The 18,225-nt window shown below is 38.5% G+C and overlaps 1 protein-coding gene across 1 annotated transcript in view; it reads right to left on the reverse strand.

The window, feature by feature from the left end:
* The window catches only part of PTPRK (protein tyrosine phosphatase, receptor type K), a 176,288-nt gene extending 163,164 nt beyond the window's left edge, over positions 1-13,124 (reverse strand). The window contains exon 1 of the mRNA XM_026070146.1: positions 12,800-13,124. Coding sequence (XP_025925931.1) covers positions 12,800-13,124 — 325 coding nt within the window. The remainder of the gene's footprint in view (positions 1-12,799) is intronic.
* Positions 13,125-18,225: the final 5,101 nt, after the last annotated feature.

Consider the following 18,225-nt stretch of genomic DNA (forward strand, 5'->3'; position numbering starts at 1 on the left):
CTCTGAAATCCTGCTTGATGGTCTCCAGTTTGCCCTTGGTGTCATTGGCGCCCACATGGAAGAGCAGCAGTGGGTAATATTCAATATAGTCAATAGTCAATAAAGCAAGTTTACTATAAAATATATTTCATCAATATTGCAGAGTATCAAAATGACGGTGAATACTATCAACTTTTGATTCCAGAAAGGCAGCATTCAACTGATACAGAAAATGTGGAACTTCTTATCAGCTATTGCAAAAATATGTTCCTACTTAGAAGTTAAAAAATGTGTGAAATTCTGCACTAAATAACAGTACACATCCACACTGCTGGGATACAGGGGAAAAGGATTGCCTCTCTCCAAACAATTATGGAAAATAGCACATACCTAAACAGGCTTCTCTGTTCAGACTGGAGAACAGACTCCAAAAGAGTAACCAGTTTGAAGAAGGGCCTTGAAGCTTCACAGTTTTTCCAATCTACAATAACATGTAGGGTACCAAAAAGCATATTCTAGACACCTCTGCAGCAAGCTTCAAAGGAAACTGGATAACTATTTTCCCATTTCAGTCAGTATACAAAGCCCATTCACTATATATTAGCTGAGTACCAGCAGAGAAACAACTTGACAAGTCAGAAGCTGAAGCAATATGTGTCAAAGAGATTGAATTCCACTTTCATATTAGTATAGAAGAAGACAGCGCACGATTATTGCTTGGAGCATGTGGCTGTTTAGGGGATAATGCTAGTGCACCTTAACACTGAGGAGTAATGGAAATTGTCTGTCTTGTTCTCATTCTTTCTGAGAGTCACTTGTGATATGTCTTGTTACACTGCCAGGTCATTTCTCTCTTCAGGCTCCTTAAATATCACCTGTCCAAGCTGCAAATACATCTCTCAAATGATGACATCATGCTTTGTCCCTTGCTAAACAGCAAGACACTCGCTTTACAAAGCATGAAGTTACACTTTACCTGCAGAAATTAATACATTACAGGCCAACCATTATGTTGGAGCTCTACTTCATAACGTTGCATGTCTGCATAAGAATGCTCAAGTCCCCCAAAATCAGAGCCGTACTCTAACAACCAATATTTGGATCCTCCTTTATGTTCTCATTCCTCATAAAGGAGAATATTTCCTGACATGGCTAAATTCAAAGAGATAGGTTACAATCTCTCAATAAAGAGAATTATTACAGTTTCAAGCCAAAAAAGCATATGCAATGACTTTCAAATTCTTTTAAATGACATCACATCCACTGAGAAGAATCTCTTTCTATTAGAGAAGAATCTCTTTCTATTGGAGAAGATGCACTGCACTGAATGTCTCATTTTCTCTCACTAATCATTATTCTGTGCACATAGAGCTTGAGCAGAAAATAACTCAGCAAATTCCACTCCAAAAAACAGATGTCCAGCACCTGAGACAAAAGGGAGTTTCCTCCATGAAGTGTCAGTGTTATGTAATATTTAACCCTCACTACAGGCCCAGGCAGGCCTGACAAAGGCACAGGATGAAACACGGCAACAAGGAAGGTGAGAGTAAGAGCAGATGATTTAAAAGCAGATTTTTGCCAACTGAAGATGAAAGACTATATTGTAAAAGCTAGGAGGCTTTTTTTTTTTTTTTTTAAAAAAACATTTCCTGCAAATTTGTTTCCAATCCTGTATGATTGTCTACCCAGGTGGAAAGAGGTGTGCCTGTAACACCCGAGAGCCTTGCACAAACATGCTGGTGCAGAACGGCTGCTCTTCGGAGTGAGGAAAAAAACATATACGCTGGTACATATGTATATGCTAACACAAAGCATCTAAGAGATTAATTTTAGCAGAACAAAGTGTGTAAACAAAACAGCCAACATTTTCTAATTTAGGTCTGTCCACAATGCATATTTTCAAACTAAAACAATTAAAATACATAGTGGGGTTTCTACAGAACCTGATCTGTGTAGATTGTAATAGTCTAGCTGAAACATCACACATTGGAAACAAAAACATATATATTTTCAAGAGATCTTCAGATCACCTGGAGCCCAGCAACCATTACATAGACTCAGGCAGAATTCCCATCTCAAAGTTGCAGATCCTTTCTTAAACACCGAGACAGTAAGCTGACTTGTGAAGGCAATATTCAAGTGTGGCAGCACTTTTGCTTCCACTATGGGAATCAGATCAATGTAACACAAGGAAAAAAAAAAAAGTACTTTTGTCAACTGACTTTATTTAAAGAACACAACAACTAGTAAATCCAGGACTAAATTATTCACAGTAAGACATAAAGACTATGGCTATATAAGTTTATTGATTTCTATTCAATATTACTGTTCTGTATTTTTTCCCCTCACTGCAGAAACTAAGGGTTTACGCTCTGAACAAGCTCATCAGTAAAACAACAGTGAAAAATGTATACCCACTTAATTTAGCTTTCAAATATGCTTTCACTACCCTTTCTGATTATAGCTAGATAAGATAATTCATATCAATGAAAAATTTTCCTGATTCTGTTCCGTACATGTTCTTATATTGTATGCATTACCATAGGATCTGTGCACCTTCTCAAAAACATTTATACAATGTGAATAATTTCTATGATGTATTAGTCATTTCCTCATCCATTGCTTTGGCAGAAATATCTGTATTTTTTGTTCTGACTTTTCATTTTGTTTCTTGGCTGAAGAGAAGGAAGAGAATGGAAGGAAAAGATAGCAAGCCGGGTTCAGGGGTTGTGTTCCAAAATCCTGAGCAACAGAAAAAGAAAGCTTGGCAATGGCAATGTAAGAAGTCTTAGAGGTGAAGTGGCACAAAAAGAAAGGAACGTGTGCAGTGAGCAGGATCCTTAATTATGGCTATTCAGAGGATAGGAGACAAGCACAAGGACAGTCACAGAAGATATTTAGTTCAGGAAAAAATTGATCTCAACTCATTTCTATACAACATGCTTGCTGCATTCTTCTTTTATTTTCTTTTCCCCCCTTATTGTATAAACTGTACACTGAGAGCAGAACCTGCATGTGCAGACACAAATGTTGGCTGAAGGCAGAGCAGTGGTACTAGCTCATTTTCAAGAGGGTTACCTCCATAGGACCATAAAATTACATCAGGTACAAAATTTGTTACTGAATCAATAAAAATTTACTCTCTAACATATGCTCTTTACTGTACTAAATTGTGATTACATACTATTTATCTGTGGAAAGCATTCAGATAAAACCAAGATCTCATCTCAGCAAGCACAATAACAGTAAGAGACCTGTTAGCCCTGAAAAAGCCGTATAAGGTAAATGAATATGACAGACATCCCTGGTGAAATGTGCATATTAATCCCACTTTCCAAATGGCACTGAGACAAAGCTGACTGATTTGTTAAATGTGGCAAAAAGGCCCCAAACTGAATTCAGGTTTCTTGAATTGCAGTTCAGGGCTATCTTCTAAGATCATGACTTTCAGAAAAAGTGGTGTGATTGAAATAGTTTACTTAATTGTAACCACCTGAACTGCTACAAGTTCTAACCTGTGAATGCAGCACTTTCTCTTCCGCATGGTAACCAGTCTCTGACATTTTGGCCTAATTGCTAGAGTTCATCTGGCAGAGAAAAGAGGGCACATTGCCAAACATATTTTCACTGCTCCCTTGCACTGAACGTAATTCCATGAAATAAAGGTAATAAACTGCAAAATGTGTGCTTATGGTACTGTTAGATTCAGTATCTGAAATGTGTAATTATCTGAATGATAATTAAACATGCTGCCATTTCCAAGAGTAATGAAATAGCTTTCAGCAATTAATAATGACCTGAAAAACAAAATGCATAAAATGAAATAGTTTAAAAAGGTAATCCAAGATGAAACATATTAGTATACAAAAGAAATAGCATGCTTTTCACAGAACAGTGTTGGAGATGTGAAACAAGGAAAACCCAGGTATGATTTTTACTCACATGACAAATCATTGACTACAATCACATCTGCATCTACCAAAACAGTGTTAATTCTGGTCACATCACCTCCTTCACAGCAAGATATCATTTCAGGATTTTAAGTTTTAAAGTTTCTTCCAGCATTCCTTTATTTTGCTTTCTTATTCATCCTAACAATAACCTCTTGCATAATACCATATTTTCAATTCCACGGAATGGGATGCTACACAGAGTTGAGGTGGGGTAGGGTAAAGAGCAGGGCCTGGGTCAGAAGTAAACCAATTTGGCAGGCTATTTCAAATATGCAACTTCAAAAGCTTTAAAATATTCTCCAAAATTAAAGAAAGGGGGAAAAGCTTTGCTCCAGTTATACAACCACGGACTGCATTAGCTGTTTTAGCTACGGCACTCAACTGACAGTTCAGCAATCCCCACATTGAGTCAGCCAATGCTTTGTGATCAAGTTTCTCCTTCTCCCGCTCTATAAATATAGCCTATTTTTGTTATACTACAGCCGGCCAACCTGAAACTTAGATTAACAGCAGCCAAGTCAAACCACTGTAAATTAGTATCTCGATTCTTTGTTATTTACCACTTTCACAGTCTTTTGCCATCTGTCAAGTTGATCAGTAGTTATACTTTCTTCATAAATAGCATAAAACTGATCCTGATATGGCCCAAATAGAAATGTTCATACATCAGTACGTTTTTAGATACATCAGCCAGTTCTACTCCATTTGAGTTTATTTTAGTTTAGTTTCTTAATCAAACTGTTTTATATCAATTAAATGCATTACAGAAGAACTATATTGCCTTTATTAACAAGATCTGTAACCTAATTTAAAAATCCAAGTTATTCTGACAAGATCAGTATTCCATAAACCTGCTGACTGTCTCTAATCATGTTACTTTCTTAATTCTTCATTAATCAACCCTTGTATTGGCTGTTCCATTTTTCTGTTTAGAATTAAAGTCAAGATGACAAGCCTTTAATTAATTGGGTGATTCTGATCCTTTATATGAGTATTGTTATTGTTACTTTACAAATCATTTGGAACTTCCCAAGACTGCCCCAGCTGCCTGGTGGTGGTTTGTTGGGGTTTTTTTGTTTGTTTGTTTAGGTTTTTTTTTTTTTTTGAAAACAGGAAACAAAAACAGGTGACAATAAGAGTCTTGACAAGCCATTTTAAGATCTACTGATCAGACCTACTGATTTCCTGATGTGTGACTTGACAACAGCTGCTGTTTAATATCCTCCTTAATCTATTGTTGCAATGGAAGCTATTTCATTATCACACCATACAAAAACATCATCTGGCCCATTCTCCCTCTCAGTGCCAGCAGGAAGATTTACTGAGAAATTAAAATGAAGAAAATGAAATTCAGTCAGTTCTGCCTCAGTCAGGCCAGGTTCAAAATAGGAGGAAAGAACAGTATTACCTGCATTTTTACAAAACAAAGTTGCAAAAAGATAAAAACAAAAACTCAGTGCAAAATAAAGATCCATTTTGCAGAATAAGGCCAAAAGAATCAATGCGAATACGAACGAGGGCTTTTGGGAAGCCCCTCCTAACCTCAGGGGGATGTTAACTGGAGCTTTATCCAGATTTCACAGCAGCGTGAATGGCATGAAATTTCTCTGCAATGACTTTGGAGGGGAAAGACATACAGTGGGGAGAGATAGAGAGAGGGACAGAGAGCACTGAATACATCTGGGAAGTCTCACCTGCATCCCCCCAGCACACCCGGCTAGTATTGCTTTCCTTTGCAACCTGCCACACAACCCTGCTCACAGCCACGCACTCCGCACTACTCTGCTAATAGCACCACAAAGGGTTCCCGTGCTTTCAAAACTGTACATTCAAATGCTGCAATGACCACAGCAGCTTATAAAACCTTATTAAAATATTCCCTGCTTAATTTTTAATAGCATGAAAAATGAAAGCATAATAAAAGCCAGTTCTTTAAAACTGCAGGTGTCAAAACCAAGTTTGTTTTATTTAGGTACTTACCAATCCTCAATCACTATAACAGTAATATTATACTCTTAAAAACCAAGGCACCTTAATTATGAAGGCAAACTAAATTAACATATCGAGCACACTAATGAATCATATTCAGAAAAGTTTGGGTTTTTTTTCCAGTTGAAATTAAAAGTCATAGTTCAGGAAAGAGCTGCAATCTTCTGAAAGGAGATTATTTTAACCTGCAGACACATTCTTCAGGAGCAAACGCAGACTGGAAAAACTGTGAATATGAATGCCCAAACTTTGGAGAAATTACAAGCAGCTTCTGAGTTATCTGGCCTGGGTGCACCTCGAGCATTTTCAAGTGCTGCAGGATGAATTATTACCCACGTCCATTCTTTTACTGTACAGCAGGAATGGTGGCCATGGATTAATGCACTGCAATACATTTGCTTGCCACCGACAGTGCTCCTCTCAGAAATGTGATCTATTGAGTAGTTGCACGCACTTTGGATAAATCACCGAAGTCTCAGTGCTGCGGGGCTCTCTGGTCTGGGAAAGGTGGCTGAACGGCCCGAGGTGAGACAGGAGATGAGAAAAATCAGCTGCAGGAAGGGGTGCTGCCAGGCGGGAGTTGCAGGCAGCCAGCAGCTGCTCCTTTCCTCCCCCGGCACACGCAGGGCATCTGTCCTCCCGCCCAGGATCCTGGGCCGGTCCGCTAACAGAAAGACGTCAGCTCAGTGAGCTTTATACTGAGCCCCAGATGGCCAATTAGTTATAAGGCGATGACCAGCACCGCATCGCTGCGGCTGCTGCGTACTGCATGGGTTCAGGGAGAGGCAGAGGTCACTGCACGCAAAAACGGCTCTCCCACCCTCGCCCCAAGCAAAGGGGCAAAATGCGATTTACCGCTGCCTATGACCCTATGAAACCAAGACCTAGCCATGAGCAGAGTTAATGCTGGAAATGCAACGCAGGGAGAAGGCAGGACAACACGGTGCTGTCGAATAACCTGGAACCGGCACTGTGGCGGTAAGAACATTTCCGGAGAGCGCAGTGAAAGCTCAGAGCTGCAAATACCACAAAACAGTACTAAGCAACACTGAATACAGCAAGCAGAAACAAGCTGAAAACGGACTGAGCAGAGGTCAGTGTCTGAACTTTCAGTTTAATGTCAATTCAACTGAGTCATCAGCACTGCACCCCTTCGAAAACAAGAGAATACCGTGCTTAATTTACACCATCTGACAAGAATTCGGCTAGGCAATACGACTGCTCTCCTGCTAGGTAACGCAGCTGCGCTATGGTCCTTTCTTAGGGATAAAAGCCTCATTAGGATGCTATATGTGGCACGGCTATTTGAACAGGGGCAATCAGCACAATAAGCATCGCTGTTCTGTAAGACGTTCTCTCAATAACAAGCATCTCATTCTGGTATCCCGTCCCAATGGCAATATGATTAAGCTCCTTAGCCCAGACTTGCTCAATTGTTTAAATACCTTTTCCGTATCATAGCCAACCAGTAAACCTATACTGAACAAGAGAAGAGTGCACTCAGTATCTTCTAGCAAGATCTTAAATGCTTTCAATTACCACATGGCCTAAAGCCCAGAAATGGTTACAAGTGCCAAACACATTTGTAAAAGCAACAGCAACTTATAAATATTGGTGTAATGTGGGCACTTCTGCAATAATAAATGTAAAGTAATTAAAAAACATGTATTTGTTTAGTTTCAAGTAATTCTTCATTTTAGTTTAGTTTAACAAAGTGCTCAAGTTATAAACAACAGAAATATGAATAATAAAAATATGTAATTAAAGTGCTCAAAATGTATTTAGGCTCCTTTTTCAACTATGTTGTAACTCTCTACCTTAATATGATTTCCGTCAAGAGAAAAAGGTAAACGACTTTATCTGGAACCTTAAGGTAACTGTTTTGATGTAAAGGTAAATATTCACTCTCTGACCACTCAACTTTTTGAAAAATTGTATTTGATTTAAACTATTGAGAATTATATGTTTATCTGCACTTTTATTAGCTCTCAAAGATTTAAAGAAGAATTTAAGATGTACTACTTCAGAGACACAAATGAAGTACACAGCTTATACATTCATTGCCGTATTTTCTTACTAGCCTCTGACACACTGGAGCTTCCAAAACCGTTCTGTGATGTTGACTGCATCCAGTTTTACAAGCCCCCTGCCTCACATAGCAACATACTAAATTTTCCTGTACAGCACACAGCAAAGCCTGTAATTCAAGCCCCTCACCTTGAACTCTCCACCTCCATTCCAAAATTTTAAAAGGAGAACAATATTCAACAGAGTATATACTGTATGCATCCCACATCAGCCCACGCTGCGCCGTCCCCTTTCACCCCACTCATTTTCAAAAACAAATAGGATTTTTATGCAACCAGAACAACATTTTAATTCTCCAGATGGCCATGCAAAGTGAGTTGCTCAGTGTCAACATTCCTGGGTTAAAATTCCTAAGAAAATGAAAAAAAAAAAAAAAAACACTTAAGCTTATTTTTGTTTTTCAGCATTTCCCCATGTTTTCCTTTTCCGTGCTGCAGGGGAATTCAGCAGTGTCCTGGGTTCTGTGTATTTTGTTTTCGAAATTAATAAATGTGCAGATTGTAAACAAACATTCCACATTCAAAAGAGCAGAAAGCAACCCAGCTCCCAAGCCTTTAACCAAAGGCAAATCATAAGTTGGCAGTGCACCACTGAACAAGCCTCTCCACTGTTGAGCCTCAAGACTGTTACTGATAAGTAGATCTTTGTGACTGATAACTATTTTGGACAACAGTAAAATAATAACAACAACAACAAGAACAATAATATCAAGATATATTGTTCCATTCTCAGCTCTGATAAAGCTGTAACCAGCAGTGTAAAGCTTACTCTTCACCTTATTCATTTTATTACCAAAAAAATAAAATACAGACAAAACTTTACTAAAATCATAATATTTGGGGGGGGAAAACAGGACTTTTCCTCTGACTGCTCTACAAATCTTCATGTTTTACTGAAAATCACACCCTTGCATTGAACTTCAGTAAAGTACGAGAGATCAGTTCTGCTGTGTACATACATTAAGCTCTGGACAGGCTGAACTATTGACCTCCTTTGCCACTAAAATATCAGTTAACCATAAAACTGAGCTGTTCGCTGTTACTCAGAAGCAGCAGCCAACGCAACTGAACAACTTCTAACTTACAGCTGACAAAGCAGGCGAAGCAGACGAGTTGAGATCACAACATATTTCCCAGAGCACCCCCAAAGGAAGGGCAGAGCAGGCAATCACAGGTCACCCAGCACACTCCGAATGAACCCAAAACAACCCAAAAGCCACGCGAAGCAACCGTGATACTGCTTCTGATTCAAGCGCTGCCCACGGCCCTTGGTTCGGGTTTGAAAATGCCAGTGAGGCGAACAATGTGAGCAACAACGCTGGGCAAGACACGGAGCTATACGGCAATAAGCGCCCGTGTTGGGCGCACCGCGCGGTATAGTGGGGAGGCAGGATCGGGGCTGCGCAAGCCCAGGCACCCTGCGACACCCTAGGGCGCTCAGCAAACACTTCGCCTGCGCTTAAGAAAGGAAACGAAAGGAATGCAGCTGGCTCTTCTGGAGAATAATGGGGGAAAATAATGTTTTTGCTCAATGTGTTTTAGTATCGCTTCAGTTGTTTAAAAACACTGTCGTATCGTATATTCGATTGCTCAGCACTGTCTTTAATTGCATGTACATGACTGCAAACCGACAAAACATACAAGTTTTTCAGTAAAATGCAGTCACTTCACTTCAGCACAGGAAAGATTACTCAGGAAATTCCAGTTACTCCGACTGATTTCTGCAGGACTTTTAACTAATGAAAGAATTATCCCTTTATTAGAAATCAATTGTGTTTAGCATCAYTGGGAACATTTACTAAATAAGTCACCAGACATCGTTTTTGCTGTTAGGAAGACAGAAATACTCTAAATACCTAATAATAAAAGTGCATGTCTGCTATGGAGATGAGTACAGTCATTTCTCAAATTGTTCAAAAGTAGGATGCATCTCCAGCAAAACACAGGCTAACAGATCAATAGTATGTTATTATGAAATGTCATGAAATTATAAATACTAAATGAATTATGTGAAAAATCATTTTTAATCTTCATTCCAAAATAATGCTAATATCTGCTGTAGATATAAAATAAACAAAAAGTAGAATACTAATCTATTCTTATTGATGTGTCTGTGCAGTAGCTATCATTGGTAGCTGGCACATAAACATTAAAAACTCATCAGATCAATGTTCAGTAATGTGTGCTTTTTAATCCATACAGAGAGCAGTCAAAATTCACTCTGAAAATTCATTTTTTTGCCCATCACTCCATTTGACACTGAACAGATAATCAATTATAATTTGTTTCAAAATTTGAACTAATACTCACAAAACTTATGGAAAGACAAAATTGACAAAGAACATTGACAGGAAAGAGAATAAGGATATCTGTCTGAAAAATAAGTGATCTTGTCAGTAGCAAGAATTAGGAATAATTGAAGAATCTTCAGAAAGAAGATATTGCTACAGAGATGTCATCTAATATAGCAGAGTAAATCACCTGCCAGTCACTAGTACAATACCAGTAGCAAAAGAGATTGCAGTGCTAGCTATTTCATTATTAGCTTTACCTTTTCTTATAAATCTTTTCAAAGAGTCTAATTTTTGTTTGTGTTTTGCCTTCCAAGAGCAAACATTTAAAAAAAGCAAAAAACAAACAAAAAAAAAAGCACTGGCTTCAATTCCATATTGCTTTGGGACCCTTGCAGTTGCCTTACAAAAGTCTTGGGAGGACAAGGAGCATCAGTCTTCATGATCAGACAGGTGACAAGGAAGCACAGAGATCTGCAGTTCGGAGCAATCCCATCAAGGACCCGTTCCCTGATGTGGGGCAAAATTCTTCAGTCTCCCTAAACCTTTGCTGACTCATTTTTTCTGAATAAAAATTGTTAATAGTAATATATGTTTACCTTTGCTTTTATGGAATAAGATGAACCAGTCTTACTGCAAGGTAAAGAGCTTGAGATTTTATTATAAAAATAACACTGTCACAAAAGTTTGGATTTTTTCTTTTAAAGATTTTTTTTTTATGTGGTTTAATTCATAGTGAATTGAATTGAAAGTTTGTCTCAAACCAGATTAGATTTTGGTGCCTTCTATGTGAGTGTTAAAAAAAATAAAATAAAATATATAAAATCAAATAAAAAAAAAATCACATGCACAACTCCTTGTTTCCCCTGTTTTCTAAAAAGATGTCAAACTTCACATAAATCATGACCTCCTTTCTTTTCCTTCCCCATTAGAAAGCCTGAGTCTGTCATAAACACTGCATAAATAAAACTATATTTTTCAAGTGCTGGGAAAAAAGCATTTTGGATTTGTTAGTCTTGGCTCACTCTCTTTAAAACAGAAGCTGTTTCAAATTTCTAATGTACTTTTTCAGAACAACGTCTAAAATGATTCAGAACAATAAATCAATGCTTTAACCTTACTTAGATCTCAACAACTGTCATCTGAACTGAGATGGACACAAAAATCTTTTCACTTCACAGGAGAGAGAGACCAAATTATAAATAAGATCACAAATTTCAAAAATGCCTTCAGTTTCAGAATTGCTCCAGCTGACAGCTACTGGTTAAAGGATTAAATGAGCAGTGTGCTTCAGCTTCCAACGGTATTATGCCCAATTTCAAGACAAAACAACAAAACAGACTGGCTAATTTTCAGGGATTTATACTTATTGCCATAGCCCAGTAGAGGACACTTGCAGTATTAGCTTGCCATCCAGACACGAACCTCTTCCTTGAGTAAACAAAATGAAGGATCATATAATCTTAGATAAGAATTAGAATAGATGTCCATCTGAGGTCTGTGACCAGTGTGAAAAAAGGTTTTATATATATTTCTATTTTATATATACATACATGCACACACAAACAACTCATGGAACTGAGCACCACTGCAGCTCTTCCTTCTTACTACTTTAACACAGTTTTGAATAGGTGGTTACCAGCACTCTTTGCCATATCTAACATAGTCCAAACTTTCAAATACCACAAATCAGACCCTAAAAATCTTGAGATTAGGGGGAAAAAATGACAATTTAATTTCCTTTTATTTGACTCCTGGTTTAGTGTTTAAACCTACAATTTTTTTTCTTCTGTAACTATGAGAGGTAGGTATTATTTTTCTTTTTCATGAAAGYTGAGATTAAAATAAGTAGCTTTACAAAGCACAGCATCTAACACAAGTTGACAATGCTTAATCTTCTTGGTGCTGGCCATAAAGAGGCACTCTAAAAACCAGAAGCAGACAGCAAGTTTCTGCAATACTCATGACTGCACTGGTGGTAAGTTGAAGATGCAGAAGGGAGAAAACTCTATTAATATTTGCATTTTAGAAGTTGGCGACAGACTCTGGTGGGCCACGCATATCCTCTTTGAAAGAGAAAAAACAAACCCCGAAGGAGACTACCTTTTTGTAAAATTCTGTTTCTTAAACAGATTCTTTTTCCATGCAAGTTCCTTTAAGTATAAATGTATATAAAATGCAAGTGTAAACATGAAGTGAAAAAAGGGCAGATTGTCCTTTCCAGAAATAATGATGTGTCCATCTTTTCATATGGAGAAGTAAAAGATTTTCTTAAGCTTTCTCCAGTCCCATTTGTTAACCTAGCTCCCACAGACAGCAAACAGGAACCAAGAGAGTAACCAGGCAAACCAGGAGACACAGAAAAAACAAATGCACATTGGCCCAAACACAGTGGGATTCCTTGGTGCCAAGGGAAACCTTAAGTTCTGCTGCAGGTTTATTGCAGCCAACAAACCCACAAAATAATTAAGCAGSAGAAAGTGAGAAAGAGCGAACTCACCTGCGCATTTGGTTCTGGTGATGAGCGGAGGTCCTGGCTGTCCAGTTCCACCTTCTCCTGGTCTGGTGAGGAGGACCCGAATCTCATATTCAGTGTCTGGGTCCAAGTGCCAGAGCTTGTAAGTCGGTGCGTTGACAGCATGGGTTTCTGTCCACGTCCCAGATGTCATGCGGTACTCCACTTCTTTCAGAATAATAGGTCCATCGCCAATAATTGAATTTGCATTCAGCTGTATTAGCAAGTACGTCGGCCCAACACCAAGCAGCTGGGGGGGTGCTATTGGCCGAGGTGGCTCTGTAGGAGATACAAATGAAGAAAAAGCCATCAATAAAACAAAAGCTGGAAAACTCATTAAGAGGAGGACTCTTTCAGCATAAAGTTGTCAGGTTTTCATCAGCAGAGATCTAAAAACTTGAGAGAAAAAAATCAAAGCTCTGTCAACCTAAGACAAGCCGAGGAGAATCTCAGTTGATGGAAGTGAGCACAGCACCACTGGCACCTCAGCAACGTTATTTTTCCCATTTAAAAATCTGGGTTGGGGACCCACAAAACCCTAATCTGATTTATAAATTGCTATTTTGTAACATGTTTTCTGAAAAAATTCTGGGTTAATGATCATACATGTATTTTAAYAGACCAATAATTCAAGATTTTGAGAAATGTAACTAGTTTTCTTTTACTGAAAGAAGTCATGTACAGAAATAGTTGCCAATAGCAATATATGCTAATCCTGTAGAGAATATCTTAAAAATGAGTATCACTGCAGTTCATCTGAAATCCACCAGATGCAATTATGGTAAAAGATACGGATACACATCAAAGGCATTCAGAATAACTCAGAAGCGAGCAAAATTGGCTGGAGAATGACAAAATAAAGATGTGTAGCAATAACGTAAAAAATTACTTTATTCTTAAATAACTTGCTACCGATTTAGCAATTCAAGCAATAGGATGTGCGGTATCTTTTGTCTTCCTCTGTTCCAATCAGCCTCCCCCCAAATATTTCAACACATCTGCAAAGTGAAAAGGTAATCAAAGAGGCCAAATGGGGAAGGTGAAATCTCCCTTTCCCTGAGAAACGTTTGCCTAAAGTAGCACATTGCCTAGGCGCGATTTATTTTAAGAAACAATCACAAGCAACATGTACTTTTCTAATAAAGTGAATCCACCGATAAACATGGAAGGTTCATTTTCATTCCAGATGGCTCATATTTCAACTAATTTGTTTCAGTTAATTAGGCAACAATGCTAAATTCAATACACACAGGGGTTTTGCACAGCAGCGATGCAGAACTAACAACACAGCAACTCTGAGCAGGTAGAGACAGCTGATGGCCAGTACATAAAAATAGCATCTAACCCCAGACCATAAGATTTCCCTAGACCTGGGCTCTTCTCATCACCATTCCCCCACTACCCCCCTCTGTACAACAAAAGCTAATGAATGGAAGCATTGCACGTATTCTGCCTCTCAGGAATGACGGCACCAAAGTCATTTAAAGAGTATAGGACACGTCAGGACCTAGAAGGGCTCTCCGATGGCCTCCAGACAGACCTCCTTTTATGTCCTGCCATCACTTCACAGGGAAGTTTGGGTGAGGATTCCCTGGTTCTCTGGGTCCAGCAATAAAGATTTCCCTCAAGAATTGGCTCCCATCAGTAAATTTACCAGCTCCATAAGCAAGCAAGTTTCCCACATTTTGCCACAAAAGCATCTCTCACCGATTTTTCTTCTAAATTAGCTACTTATCAAACTACTCAGTTTGGATATAAGGGAACCTGTAAATTTTCTATGATGGCCACCAGGGCAGCTCATTCTGTTCTCCCAGAGTAAAAAGGTGAATGCTCCTAGATGTCCCGATTTCTCCTTCTGGATATACAATACTTCATAAAGTATCCCCATTAATTATTAACACGTTTTACCCTCTTTTGGCAAGAAAAATGCATGTGAACTAATTTAGACCCCTACCTGAATCAAAGCTCAGCAATGCAGCCAGACTTAATGAGGGCAGTTTATTTGCTGTGGAACTAACACATTAAATGTCAAACTAATGAATTCTAAGGTCAGTGTATATTATAGCAGAAAACATAAATTTTGAGGATTGTTGAGGATGATACACTACCAACTCTGGGTTCGAAACCTATTAAACATGAGGCTATGTTAAGAAGTATATACTTTGATTAAGAGCATGATTATTACAAATAGAACCTCACATTAATGAGACTAATATACCATTGCATATTAAATTTTTATGTTAGAGGTAAAGCGTATTCTTATATTAGCATATGTATTTTGTTTTTAAGCTCTTGAGGACAAGGAGACTTATTTATATAGTCTCTTCCTGTTCCAATAAATTATGCATGAATTTTAATCAGTTAGCAAATGAACAAGTAATTGTTCTGTAGCATTATTAATATCCTTCGTAATACAATATACTGTCACAACCAGAGGTGTGGTGCAACCAGAAATCCCCAAAGTACCCTAAGTATCAACTGAAGCATGCAATCCCAATCTACCAGATAAACTTTTCCGATGTTACCCAATTAACTTTCTATTAATTATTCTCATTCATTATTCTATAACCAGATCCATCAAATATTTCCAAATTATAATTTCAAATTGCATAATTTCTTTTTATATACATAGTAACCTGAAACTTTTATGGCTTAAAAAACGCCATTAATAAAATCAGAAGTAGGATCAAAGCCATTATTAATGTTTTGGTTACCATTTCCACAGCAAATATCACATGTGCACAATACTACTCTATCAGTGGGTTTTTAAGCACAATTAAGATCCTTCAAGGAAGTGATGTTTCTGGCTTTTCATCCTAGCAATCTGGCTCCACCAAATAAATAATATAGTAATGGAGTGTCCTGGAAAGTCAGCCTGTTCAAAATTAAAATCCTCTTATGCGTGGCATGAAAAGAAAAGAGATGCATGAAAGGGAATCCCAAAGAAAGTTACTCTCTCAGAAATTCAGTCTGGCTTATAAAGGATATAAACCCAACAGCCCTCACTCAAGAGGAGTGAAAACTTTGGAGATTAGAACCTGGACTAGAAGTAGGGTTCAAGGAAGCTGTGGCTGAACAGGTAACATCTCCTTGGCCTCTGCAAAGCGTAGCTCTGCCCGGGCTCTCTGCCTGCGACGGCCACAACGCGAAATGTGTTTTGTGGCTTCCAGCCGCCCAAACCCACCAAGGTCAGGCAGCAAGGTGACCTTCCTTCATGGGTCCATCCGGAACCAGCCCAGACTATTTTACCCTTTATTTCTGCTAAAAACCAAACCAACCAACCAAACCCCCCTCAATTATTATGAGCAGACAGGCAAGTATATTCATGGCTAAGGCGCACAGTGTTCCTAGTAAGCAATTTTCAGTGAATACAGTTCTACTTTTCCTGGCCATGAACCTCTTCAGAATAGCCATAAAAGTTCTAAGCAATCTTATATGCAAAAATATTTCAACCTATGAACGGCTTGTTAATTGGTCAGGAGAGTCACTGTTTCCATATGTATTTCAAACACAGATGCAAGTAAGTTTAAATGAATTCCCTGCATGGTAAGTTACATTTCTTCCTTTGCTAAGCACAAACTTTAGAAACTCATTTCAAGTGTGACTTGTTTAATTACAGACTCATTTTCTGACTATATTTTTAGCCTCTGCTTAAATTTAGCAAATCTGACGAAATCCCTTCCAGTATGCATGGCCACTAACACATCTGAAAGACTATATATAAAGAGCACTTGTACATCTACAGGATATTAAAGACATGAAAGTATTTTCATGCCTAGCATTTTGCAGTATTTGGCCAGTTCTGGTTTTGACATAAAACGCCCACAGCTAAGTTAATCAAAAATTAAGACTGACATTTCATCAGTACAAAGTTCCCATTCTGCTGAGCTACTAGCAGTACATTATGCTCACATCAGTGTGTATGACATTATCTATTAAAGGTACTGTGATATTTAGGCACCGATGACTAGAATGAGCATGCAGCATCAACCCCAGCTATAAGTTTTCTTACAGTTAAACAGTTGTGTCATATTCTTAATATTAAACATTGTGTGTAAATAACTGTGTATTCATAGACAGAATAAACAACCAGAAAAAGCCAGTAGTGTTATTAGTATACTAACCAGTATGCATAAAGTTTTCTATATTCTCAAGTAATGTACACATATTATGTTGCTTAATATTATTTACCCAGTCTGGGTGACAAGAGTGCTACTACATGCCCCTCTGAAACTAACCATATCCTAAATTTAAAATAAAGGAAGGAAGTTTCATTAGTATCTTAGTGGTAATCCTATTCTCTTAATGATCAGTTCAAAGCAGAAAAAAATACTCAAACCAAAACAGAATCCTACAGCTTCTTCCACTTAGAAGGAAAAGCTGACACTGGAGGCACGCCTGATAAAATCTTACTTATTTACACAAAGTCACGTGCTACTGAGCAGAAGATGAATCAATCCCAGGATACTCTTTCCTTGTTCACAGCACGAAGGTTTGAGGGTTTTGTCAGGTCTCCACACAGCCCAAACATCTAAGACAGGTGCAGCCTTTCATTCCCAGGACCCTCCATTCCCGCTCTCGCTCACACAGACACACCACCCACCAACGTCCTGCAAAGCTCCTCTGCTCACATGTTCAATGTGGCTTTGTTCYGGTCACAGCACGTGTTTAGTCTTCACTGTCAAATACCTTGCATGAAGCAATACAGTCGGTATGATGATGGGCATCATCAGTTTAATCCAATGCACACAATTGGAATTATTCATAAAAGGCATAGCTTTTACAATTATTCCATGACAAAGTATTCATTTATTTAAAATGCCCAACAACATCGGCGTCACCCCTCCAGAAATTAAAATCTGGATGTCTTAACAAAACCTTAAACTGTCAAGAAAGTAGGTAAATCAAAAAAATCCAAAATTATCTTTAAATTTTTCTTAACTAAGAGAAACAGAGAAATACAGATAATACTGGACACGCTGGGGAGCACACTGAAAATACCTCTGCAGATGACCCAACATTGTTCAACTCCCACCTAGATCAAAGTCATTTTTTCTTCCAGGGAAACAGTTATTTCTTGCAAAGCTGTTCAGGTATGTCCACAGGTATGTGAGAGCTCTGGGTCCAGCGCCTTACTCGCATTGGCCTTGTATATTTAGAGCATGATCTTGGCAACAATAAGCTTCCAGGGACCTGGGACAGTAGGGAATACAGTTTGAGACACCCAAGGTTTCTTGAAGGGTATAGGCCCAAGTGAAAATCCCTGTATACCATGAGCTGACCCTATGCACAACTATTCTGGTGCCTCTGCTGCGTGCTCCAAGTGGCACCGAGCGATGCTGCGGCCAAGCTGCAGCGTAAGGCCCACAGCACCAAGCCAGAACAGTGTGCAGAGGCAGGCTCCCAATTTT

The sequence above is a fragment of the Apteryx rowi genome, unplaced genomic scaffold (genome assembly GCF_003343035.1).
Source record: "Apteryx rowi isolate R43461 unplaced genomic scaffold, aptRow1 scaffold_305, whole genome shotgun sequence".
Classification (NCBI taxonomy): Eukaryota; Metazoa; Chordata; class Aves; order Apterygiformes; family Apterygidae; genus Apteryx; species Apteryx rowi.